Consider the following 12,390-nt stretch of genomic DNA (forward strand, 5'->3'; position numbering starts at 1 on the left):
TATATAAAAAGGAATTATGAACCTACTGAAACCATTCTCAATGGTCTGAAAAACCCATTTCGTTGACTAATTTCCTTTAGGGGAGGAAATCTGCCATCCTCTCCTGGTCTGGACTATACGTGACTCCAGAGCCACAGCAATGTGGTTGACTCTCAACTGCCCTCCAACTAAGAATGGACAATAAATGCTGGTCAACCAGCGACACCCATGTCCTATGAATGAATGAATGAATGAAAAAGGACAGGCGGTCAGGACTCACAATAATGCAAGAAATGTGTTGGCACATAGGACTAAAGGAAGTTGTGAACACATGAGAGGACAAGGCCATATAGGGATCTAGAAAGGAGAAAAATGTTTCAATTCACTGTGTTCAGATAAGAGGGCGATGGGAATTTTTGAGCAGTGGAGTCATAAGCAAACAGTTTGGACATAATGTGGGTGGTGCACTTAGCATGAGTTACCTATGTCATTGTCTCAGGTAACCGGTGTTCTTGTCAGGAAAGAAGATCTTTAGATCTGTTTTCAAGGATCATCAAGTATTTGCAGTTCAGCTACACGGTTAAACTTCCAAATATTCTGCGGTCATTTCATTACATGCATGTGGTTTTCAATTGACCCACCCAAAAGACGAATACCTTTCACTTCATGAACATGCAGGAAGTTTGACACATCATTTTTCCACCCCCAATAGTTGTCTGAAAGTGCAAAGCTTCCTATTCTTCTCCTTCTATTGGCTCAGGATGGACCTCCTTCTGTTGGTGGTTCCAGTTAACTTGTGTGTATGGTAATGACTAATTGAAAACTGACTTTTTTTCCTTTTTAAGCATTATTGTGGGCATGTGAGACAATTGCTGCATGATTTCCTGCCAGAATTTCTGCCATTTTAAAGCTGAATAAAGAAACTATTATTTGATCAAAAACCCACGTACAGATTTCAAGCAGTAAATAGGTACTTTTTATTTACTAATTTCAGATGGGTATGTGTGAGCTACTAAGATTTGCATGTTAAATGTTACAATATTTTCATTCTTATATCTTCTTACTGTTGATAGTAGGGCACAAGATCTGTGGTATAGATGAGAATTATGTATGTTGCTTCTTGCAACCAAAATACACAAGCTACTCACCTCACAATCACAGTTCACACATCACTCTATCATTATTAGACTTGCTTCATTGCTCCATTTATTCTCCTATACCACAGTTTGCTAACATTAAATTAACACATTTACTTTATATTTTTACACAATTAACTTGGCTCAAAATGTTGAAGTTTTAAATAAAGATGAATCTGGAATAAGTTGTGACCCATTTCAGAGCAGGCTTGAAGGGCCAAATTTGCCTGCTTCTGCTCCTAGGTTCCTACCTAGCAAAGCTTCTCTCTATGTGTGAAATCAGTCTAGTCACACACTAGCTTCCAGTAATCTTTAGAAATGCAGGGACAGAAGTAATATTTTCAAATTGTTATCAGGATGTGATTTTTTTTAAAGCTAGAAGATTGACCTCCTCTCAATATTGCGCCAGTGAATGGAAAAGCAGGCAGTTTGCAATGCTTAAGCCATTGCAATGGTTTCCTGAGCAAGGTATGAAACTGATACATATTGAGGTTGACAGAAAAGTACCCTTACTGAAAATTTTCAGTATGAATAGTAATAGATATTACGCATAAAAACCCCCTGAAATCAATAATGCACAGTAGGCATGTGTAGGAATCATATGCTTCTGTGCATCCTAATGTGAAAAGAAATTGACAAATGTTACACTAATACATATTGGGAGGGGAAAATAAGTATACATTTGATGAAAATACGTTGAACAGCATAAATATACCGTAATAACTTAAGGTTCAAATACTTTCTTGAAAAGTAAGTGTGGGTCGATAAAGCCATAAAAAGGTCACATAGCATTTGAATTTGCTAAATAGAGGCACAGAGGGTTATTCTCCGGCCTCACTGAGTCTGGAATAGATCACACTGATCCCAGAGGATAGTGTGAGGACCTAAAAATCGGTTTCCTGCCTGGCACCAAACAGATTGCAATTCATCTGGCCTCGTTATAGTGCCATGAACCAGACTGCACTCAGAAAGGGCGCGAGGGTGATTAGCATATTTAAAGTGGCATTTAAATATGCATAGCCCGTTTGAATGTCAGCACACAGAATTCTCTGGTGTTTGGGCGCGGAATAAGAATGGCGAGAATCACTGCTGATCTCCATTAGTGAAGACCTGGCATGATGATCATACACTAGGTCTCCACAATGAATTCGTTGGATAGTAGGTGGCATGGCCAGGCAGTGCCCACCTGGCACAGGCTACCAGACAAACGTGCCGTAGCCACCAGACAGCTTGACATTGCCACTTGGGCACCGCCAGTGTGTCAGTTGGGCAGTGACAAGGGGATGGGGCCATGATGGAGAGGGGGTGAGGGATGTTGTGCAGGGTCTGACAGGGTGGGAGTGGTCATACAGAGGTGGATCATAAACCTGGTCATGATTTGGAGCATGTCGGGGGTTGGGCAGAGGGACCCATTGGGAGGTCCCGATGCCCTTGATCTTGTGACATGTGTCCGGGAGGGATTGGGGGAACATGCCTCTGCTAACGGAGAGGCCCTGTTATCTATGGGGGTGTGAGGGGTCTCCTGGTATGCTGTGAGATTGGGGCACCCTTGTGAAAAAACACCTGAGTTCTCTGCAGCCGGGCTCACTGGCATATTTAGATGAGCACCGTCATAATGGCTCAGACCTCCCAACTATCCAAAAAAGTGATTGCGTGTGAGAGGATTGCGGTGTGGAGCGCAACTTAGAGACTAGGGCAGGTCACTCCTGTTTTGTCACGGTTATGACACTTGAAAATTTTAAGGGAGAATCCCTCCCACAGAGTACAAATGTCAATGGTTTGTATAAACCATTGGTTAAGGTCACAGTTGGAGTGCCAGCTATAGAAAGGGCATTCGGGTTTTAAAAAACATTGGCCAGATGATGCCTTGCAGTTATGTGGAGAGTCTTGAGATACAGGAAGTATTTCAATTGGGAGCACAGAACTTAATGGGACAGCCAGAATAAATACAACATCAGATTGCATAAGGGGGATAATGTGGAGCTAAGTTTATATTCTATTTGCATTTACAGCTTGTTAAAACTGATTGTTTCGTGTTGGAATGATATGACCCTCGACAGTTAATTATTAATTATTTGATTTGATAAATAATGAAAATCAATATGACAATCTCTTCAGACTTCTGTATCAGGTTGAGATGAATGTCATGTTTATTAGTCCCATTTGACATGAGTATCCTGGGAGGCTAAATTTCTATTCTGCATTCGTTGCAACCCAGCGCGTAGCTGCAACTCACCCGAGTCGCCAATTCACATAGCGGTGACGCTTGTACCACTAGGCCCTTGGCTGTAATTTTTTTTTAATCACATTTGTCCTTTCACCCATAAAAAATACTATTGATCACAAGTCCACACAATATACGACAAACTGCACAGCCTGCTTTTGTGTTGCAAATGGATACTCGTGATAGAGTCCCATGTGTTGAAAATCTATGGTCTATTGACATTATACTGAATGGAATTTTGCATTGCAAATGGTTACACAGCAATATTAATTTCCATCCTTGGCACAGTAGATTCTTTTCAACCCAATGAAATAACATTCCAAACATTGACAATGTTTTCACATTTTAATAGCATCTATGTGTGAAATTTTAAGCAAGGGGTTTAGACAATACAGCACCAAAAATGTGAAATCCACCCCATGGCAAAAGTGCCTATTTGTGGTTTAAATGGGGCAGGTATAGGAGTTGTAGGGAGCAACCCATTCTTGAAAGGCAAGTTGGTGGTTACAATATATTGTGTGCCTCATATGTTAACGGCCTTTTAGATTTAATGACTGCAACTTGGATATCCTAGGGTTCGTCAAACCTAACTACTCAACTGAGATGAGAGGAGCTGAAGAGATTACCCCTACCCCTTGCATCCGAGACCCCAGTTCCTCAAACAGCCTCCCTCTGTATGAGCGATAAAACCAACATGATCTGATGCACCACTCCCCTACATCAGCCGGACCTCCAGGCTGCCCACAATCTCAAGCCCCTTACCATGATTTCCCTCTCCACGATGCCCCTTCCTCTGTGGCTGCAACCTCCTAGCACAAGCCTACCCACTCTACAAACAGATAGTCTCTCAATCTGTCTGGTGGAGTAATAGAGGAAAAGAAGTTCAGAGAGGATCCTGTCAGTAAGTTCCTCAGGCCCATTATGTTGCTGCATTTCAAGGGTTCCCAGCCAGTGTAATATATCCACAACTGCCCCACCTCAGCTCCCTTCTTACCACCCCATAAAGATGTGTATTGTAGATTTGGTATTCCCCACCCTAACACTGAGGTTTTATATGTTACTATTTGACTACGAGACCATACAGCAATGCTGAACTCGTAGGTGGTGTTTGCATGCTTTCAGATACTCTGCGACATTTGTTACTGTGCGTCAGTTGCTGTGGTTTGAGAATTTTCCAGTACACGGGTAAAGAGCTGACAGTGCATTCACAAATTTTACTGAATACCTGCCTCACTATCATTGCCCTTGCTGGAAAGAACCATAGATACTAGAAGCAGGAATAGGCCATTCAGCCCTTTGAGGCTGCTCTGCCATTCATCTTGAACGTGGCTGCTCATCAAATTCAATATCCTGATCCCCCCCTTCCTGCAATTTTCCTTTGATTCCTTTAGCCCCAAAAGCTATATCTAATTTCTTCTTGAAATCAGACAATATCTTGGCCTCAACTACTTTTTGTGGCAGTAAATTCCACACATTCACCACCCTCTGGGTTGAAAAAAGTTTTCCTCACCTCAGTTCTAAAAGGTTTATCGCTTATGCTCAAACTATGATCTCTTGTTCTGCACTCCTCCCCTATTGGGAACATTCTTCCTGAATCTACCCTGTCTACCCCTGTTAGAATGTTATAAGTTTTTATGAGACCCTTCTCAATCTTCTAAACTCCAGTGAATGTAATGCTAACCGATTTTAGTCTCTCCTCATTCCAGGAATCAGCCCGGTAAATTTTTGTACTCTGTCTATAGCAAGGACATCCTTCCTCAGATAAGGACACCAAAACTGCACACAATACCCCAGATGTAGCCTCACCAACACCCTATATAATTGCAGTAAAACATCCCTATACTCAAATTCTCTTGCTATGAAGGCCAACATACCATTTGCCTTCTTTACTGCCTGCTGTACGCATGCACTTAGTTTCAGCGATTCATGCATGAGGATTCCAAGGTCTCATTGAGTATCCACCTCTTTCAATTTACACCCATTCAAGTAATAATCTTTATTCCTATTACTTTTTGTTATTCATTCGTGGGACATGGGTGTTGCTGACCAACATTTATTGCCTATCCTAGTTGCCCTTAAGAAGGTGGTGATGAGCTGCCTTCTTGAATCGCTGCAGTCCACGTGCTGTGGATTGATCCACAATGCCGTTAGGGAGGAAATTCCAGGATTTTGACCTAGCGACTGCGAAGGAATATATTTCCAAGTCAGGATGGTGAGTGGCTTGGAGGGGAACTTGCAGATGGTAGTATTCCCATGTATCTGCTACTTCTAGATGGAAGTGACTGTGGTTTTAGAAAGTGCTGTCTAAGGATCTTTGGTGAATTGCTGCAGTATATCTTGTAGATAGTACACACTACTGCTACTGAGTGCAGTGGTGGAGGGTAAGGATGTTTGTAGATGTGGTGCCAATCAAACAGGCTGCTCTGTCCTGGATGATATCAAGCTTATTGAGTGTTGTTGGAGCTGCATCCATCCAGGCAAGTCAAGAGTATTCCAGCATACTCTTGACTTGTGCCTTACAGATGGTGGGTGGGCTTTGGGGAGTCAGGAGGTAAGTTACTCGCCACAGAATTCCTAACCTCTGACCTGCTCTTGTCACCACTGTGTTCATGTGGTGACTCCAGTTTAGTTTCTGGTCAATGGTAACCCCAAGAATGTTGACAGTTGGGGTCCCAGCACAGACCCCTGCAGAACGTCACTAGGCACTGACTGCCAATCAGAAAAAGACCATTTATGCCAATGTTTTGCTTCCTATTTGTTAACCAGCTTTCTATCCATCTCAACACATTACTTGCGATCCCATGTGCTTTAACTTTAAACAGTAGTCTGTTATGTGAGACCTTGTTGAAAGCCTTCTGGTTCTCCTCGGTCTACTCTACTAGTTACATCCTCAAAAAATTCCAATTGATTCATCAGACATCATCATAGAATCATAGAAACCCTACAATGCAGAAAGAGGCCATTCAGCCCATCTCTACGCTGACCACAATCTTATTCCTGTCACCCCACATATGTACTCTGCTAATCCCCCTGACACTAAGGGGCAATTCAGCATGGCCAATCAATGTAACCCGCACATCTTCGGAGTGTGGGAGGAAACCGGACCACTGGGAGGAAGCCCACGCAGACATGGGGAGAATGCGCAAACTCCACACAGACAGTGACCTGAGGCCAGAACTGAACCCGGGTCCCTGGCGCTGTGAGGCAGCAGTGCTAACCATTGTGCCACCGTGCCGTCTCTTTTGTAAATCTATGCTGACTTTGTCTGATCATACCACTGTCTTCCAAATGCCGAGTTACAAAATCCTTGAAAACAGACTTGAGCATTTTTCCCCGTACTGACATTAGGCTCACTAGTCTGTAGTTCCCTGTTTTCTCGCTACCTCCCTTTTTGAATAGCGGATTTATATTAGCTACCGTCCAATCTGTAGGAACTATTCCGGAGTTCAAAGAATTTTGGAAAATAACCACCAATGGATCCCCAGGGCACTGTGTTAAGTACTCTGGGATGAAGATAATTAGGACCTGGGGATTTATCCACTTTCAATCCCATTATCTTTCTCAAAACCATTTCTCTACTAATGCTGATTTCCTTGAGTTCCTCACTAAAATACGTTGTTCTCAGCACTCTGGTACATTATTCATGCCTTTCTTTTTGAAGACTGAAGCAAAGTACAAATTTAATTCCTCAGCCATTTCTTTCTTCCCCATCATGAATTCTTCCATTTCTGACTGTAAGGAGCCTACATTTGTTTTTGTCAATCTTTTGACAAGAGTCAAAGGGTCATTTCCTTTATATGAATGCTGGCTGACATGTGGCATCAAAGCTTCTTTGTCCCTATATTTACAGTTATTAATGATCAATGGAATCAGATCACACTCTGTTTAACATCTCATCTGAAAGGCAGCCCCTCTGACAGTGCAGCATTCCCTTAGTATGGCTCTCTGGAGTCAGCATTGAATAAGACCCCAGAGTGAGATTTTGGTCCCACAGACTTGTGACTCAGAGACGAGAGTGCGACTGCAGCGAGGCTCACACATCTCTGTTTCTCAGTTGTATATACTAATTGCTACATCCTGCTCTCAGAAGACTGTAATACACGTGAAAATTTCTGAAACCCTGAATGAAAACATCTAAGCTAACACGAGGTACATGAGGCAGAAATGAGGGAGATTGTGTGATGTATATGAAGGCAGATTTACTAATATGGCAAAAGTAGAATTACAGAATGGTTGAGGAACAGAAAGAAACCATTCAGTCAGCCCTGTTTCTCAAAAAGGGAAAACCTGGTAAAACTTGGACATGAAGAGCATCAGTAAAACTTGCCTGAACTGGTCTTTTATATCTCAGAGTGGAACGCCAGCATTACTGGTGCCAGTGTTCCTGATTTTTACTTGCAATTGAAAATTTTGACCTATGTCCCTCTTCTAATGTGTCCATGAGAATGGCACCCTTAGGCCTACTCACCTGCCTTTTCCTGCAACCCTGAAAATCTTTCCTCTTCAGATAATTGTCCTATTCTCTTTTGAAAACCACAACTGGATCTGCCTCTACCATACTCTCAGGCAGTGCAGTCCAGATCCTGACAATCACTTTGCAAAAACATTTATTTCATTTCGCCATTGCCTCTTTAACCACTGTCGTTTGCAGCTCAGAGAAGAAATAGTTCCCTGCCTTTTTTTAAATAAGTCACTTGAGAACTCTGCAACTCTAAAGGATTTCGAACAGAAAAGTTGGTCACATGTTTGCTAAATAACTAAATATTTATGTACCTGTCATAGCGAGCAGTCCGAAAGATCCCAGAAATCATATTGTTCAAGGTACAATTGCTGTGTAGCTACCAATCTCAGATCCACCACCTGCTTGTGGTTTGGACTGTCTGATCCAGCAGAGAGTTCAGCATTAAGTGCTTACACACATGTGCAGAACCTCCATATCCATCAATTAAATGTACTCTGCACATGGGCAACAGTATATGCACTCTCTAAACAAGCTCACATTGACATTACACAGATAAATCTTCCCTTGCAGCTTTTTCAGCACAAATAATTGTATGTACAGACTGCACATTTGGAATTTGCCATGTGCATCCCCTAATTTCTATCTATTCATTTTAACGCAAAATTGTGGGCGTCACATGCAGGTCTGTAATCATACGTTGTCCTGGCGATGTGGAGTTCCATGTCGGGACTAGTCACAGATTAAAATAAACCCACCACATTCATAAGAACATCATTATGGTCTTGGATCCCAAAACAGTTTGATATCACAATGGAATCATCCTCCATGTGGTGTGAAACCCATGCAGTGAGATTGCCTACTCACTGACCTGTCACTATTCATATGTGCAGTCTGGCCACGTGCGACAGAGAATACTAGAATCCCCACAATGTAGAAGGAGGCCTCTCAGCCCACTGAGCCTGCATCGACAGGCCCTATATCCTTAACCCTTCACACCTACCCTGCTAATCCCCCTGACACTAATGGGCAATTTAGCATAGTCAATCAACTTAACCCACACATCTCTGAAGTGTGGGAAGAAACTGGAGCACCAGGAGGAAATCCATGCAGACACAGGGAGAACGTACTTACTCCACACAGACAGTGACCCAAGGAATATATCAATCCATGACATCTTGGTCAACACAAAAATTACCCTTTCAGTTTTTGTCTTGGTATATCTAATAATTCGAAAAAAGAATTGACCCAGTTACCTTAGATTTAAAATAACAAGAAAAACAGTAAAAGTAGACTTTTTTGTTTTTTCAAGCATATCTTTAGTGCTGTTCTCTGGACATCTCTGCTGCTGTGGTGCATATTTTCCATTTTCCACAAACCAGTTTGACATTCCATCAAGGAAATGGCAATTTTTTAAAAACTTTTTTTTAAAAAAATTGCAAATTGGAAAATATTTGCAATACAGCAAAGGTCATGTCCCTCCTCTTATAGCACCTGTAATACAATCGGTAGTTCAGTTTATTTTTGCAGCTGTCCAGGCCGTGAGAATTACCCATCATACAAAAAAAAATTGTCAAATGTTGTCATCTTTGCAAGACTTCCGTAGATAGACTTCCAGAGCTGACCAACGTTATTTCATTCAGAGTTTTCACTGAATAAACAAAAAGCTAGATAAACTTATTACCTTTTTGGACACAGTAGCCGCTAATGACTCATAGTGAAATAAGGAGCAACTATGTGAGGCCTGTGGAATGTGGGTGGTATCAGGGAAAACATTCTATCACATGGCAACTCCAGTACAACAACATTAACTTATCAATCATAGAGCAGGATACTAACAATAGACTGAACTAAATGGAGACTTTTTATGCCTGTGGTTGCTATTTGTTTTTTTTCCCCAGTAATCTCAACAGAACCCTTTCTTAAACTGGCAAGTAGATTACAAGTATCAGCACTCACTAAACAGAAATCCCAATATGATTTTCATTAAAGAATAAAACACAAAAATTGCTGAATGTCAAATTCTGAGGGCTACCTGCAAACCAAACCCTCATTATTTTTTCTATAGTTGGTCCAGAGTTGAAGAAAATGATCAAAAGGTTTAAAGTTTGGCACTCCAATAAGTGAATAAGAAGTACAGCAGATAGCTGTGCACAGCAGTTTACAAGAGCTGTTTATAGAGGGGGGAAGTCTTGTTAAGCAATGCAACAAATTTCTGCAAAGTGCCCTTGTGTGTTTAATTTTTTCCAATAACTTTTGCCACTGTAAACCTTCTGTAGATCAGACATTTTGGAGGCAAACAGCTGAAAATAGGAGTTTGTGGGGGGGTGGTGGGGAGTGGATCATGCCAGATTGGCAGAGCTTCTCATGTGGAAAAGAATGCTCTCAAAGGTCCCCCTACAGAATAAGAGAGAGTCAAGCCAGCAAGCTCGGCCAGAAATAACAAACAACGGCTTTCCCCATCCTTCCCGGGCAGTCAGCACCAGAATATTACAACGGTTGCCATAGAGCTTACTTTGCTATCATAACAAATTGGATATGTGCAGTTATAAAAGAGTGCACTGTATTTTGCAGACTTGAAAATTAAATTTTTGTTGTTTTGTCAGGGCTCCAGTTTATTTCTGTCTGGGTGCTATAGACAGGGACTCCCCGAGTTATAGCTGCAGTTTCCCTTCTCTCACTCATAACAGGCCATTTTTACATCCTTTTTTTTTAAATGAAGAAATTCACACACTCCGAATGTAATCTGGTCTCAATTCGATGGTCAAAATTAGTCTACAATACATTTTTTAAAAAGTATATCCCACATACTTTGCCTGAGTGGGCTGCAATTCAAAACTGTCAGGAATCAAATCTTCTCTACATACCTTATTAAAGTGTTCCAGCCTTTGGAAGAAGTCCCATGTAGTTTCTGTAAAAAAAACTCAGTTTCACTGGTGCAACCTAGTTTGGTAGGCCCTCAAATAAAAATGTAGTTGATTTTCACAATTCTACAATAACCTTCATTACTGACTATCCTGACAATCATTTATCCATTATGACAAGGCTGGAATATCAAAAGGAGAACATCTTCGCAGCTAGCCCACCTGGGCCAATAAAAGATAAGCTGTTTCTTTGGATGCTACCCATGACAATAATGCACATACTGGAACCTATGTAAAACAAACTGCAAGAGCAATACTTAGATGTGTAAACTGGCCTTGATCGATTTAATATGCATGGGCTAGGCTGCGCTGATTTAACAGATACAATTAGATATGTTTGTCTGGATTAATTTCATTATTAAGTACACTGCACGCTAATATTTAGATAGATCAATTGTGAGATTAGCAAGAAAAACTCTTTCTGAATTTAAGTAGAAGGGCAACAATGCACAGAATTCAATACAACAAAAAAATACAGGGATTGCAAAAAAGCAACAGTGATTACAAAGGCTAGGTTGTGCCCATGTTGATAGTGTCATGTCTTAATCATAGAAATAGAAGTAGACTATTAAGCCTCTCAATTCTGTTCCATCCAACTTTGAAATAATGATAGTTCTGCATGTGAACTCCATTCGCACATCTCAGCTCTGTGTCCCATTAAAACCATCATTCTCTGCTTTGGAAATTTCATTTGACCCAGCATTCACAATCTTTTGGGAGAATTCTGCTGGATTTCTGCTACACTTCATCTGAATGGGGTCCCTCGAAAGCACTCCTGTAAGGCCTAGTCCTAATCTTAAAAGCATATTCTATTATTCTGGATTCCCTCATCAGGAGGAATACCTTTCTTGATATCGACCCTATTAAATTTCTTTCTCATTTTAAAGATCTCAATTAGATTGTTCTCATCCATATATTTCTGGTATAATTCTGGGATTATCCCATCCAATTGGATTACTTTCAACCATATATTTCTGGTATAATGCTGGAATCTTTCCAATTTAACTAGACTGCTTCCAACCATATATTTCTGGTATAATTCTGGGGTGCAGTACCTGAAACAGAATACTCTAGTCCAAATGGTTTCTTACCAAGGTTCCCTACAACATAGCCATAATTTCTTCACTCTTGTATTCCATCCTTTTATGAGGCAATGACCAACATCATGTTAAATTTTTTGATTAAGTTTTGTACCTGTACATTAGTTTATTTAGTGATTTCTTTGCATGGGCATCTAAATACTTTTGCTCCTCCACAGCTCCTAGTCACTCTTTAAAAATTAATCCAATTTGTTTATCCTCAGATCAAAAATGCAGGGTTTCACACACACCCCTCCCCTCCCACTACTGACCTTCTTTCGCCACCATTTTTCCATTCACTTAATCCATATCCCTTTCTGCAATTTATCCACAGATTGCAGCATCTCTTAACTCAGTGTCAGATTTTTGCAGAGTCGGGAAGACTCGACAGATCTTTAAGAATGGCAGGCAGGACCTGGATACAGAGGTCCTGCTCCCCTTTCCAATAGATTCAATTTTTGCCAGTAGGGGAAAGAGTCGCGGTGTGATTTGTACAGGTCAGAAACCCAAACTCAGTGGGAACATTTAAACTTAGTACTGAATTCAAACAGACTCGTTTTGGTTGTTCCAATTATTTAAACTTTCATTG

The 12,390-nt window shown here is 41.0% G+C and overlaps 1 protein-coding gene across 3 annotated transcripts in view; it reads right to left on the bottom strand.

Moving 5' to 3' along the window:
* Nucleotides 1-12,390, bottom strand: part of LOC145353962 (nuclear factor of activated T-cells, cytoplasmic 2-like) — a 148,928-nt gene that overhangs the window by 21,454 nt on the left and 115,084 nt on the right. For 2 of the 3 annotated variants that reach the window (XM_080205001.1, XM_080204999.1), the window contains exon 10: nt 10,666-10,709. The exons of the other annotated variant lie outside the window; for it this stretch is intronic. In XM_080205001.1, the coding sequence (XP_080061127.1) occupies nt 10,666-10,709 (44 nt within the window). The remainder of the gene's footprint in view (nt 1-10,665; nt 10,710-12,390) is intronic. 3 annotated transcript variants of the gene reach the window in all.

The sequence above is a fragment of the Carcharhinus amblyrhynchos genome, chromosome 16, assembly GCF_965287045.1.
Source record: "Carcharhinus amblyrhynchos chromosome 16, sCarAmb.v2.hapA, whole genome shotgun sequence".
Lineage (NCBI taxonomy): Eukaryota > Metazoa > Chordata > Chondrichthyes > Carcharhiniformes > Carcharhinidae > Carcharhinus > Carcharhinus amblyrhynchos.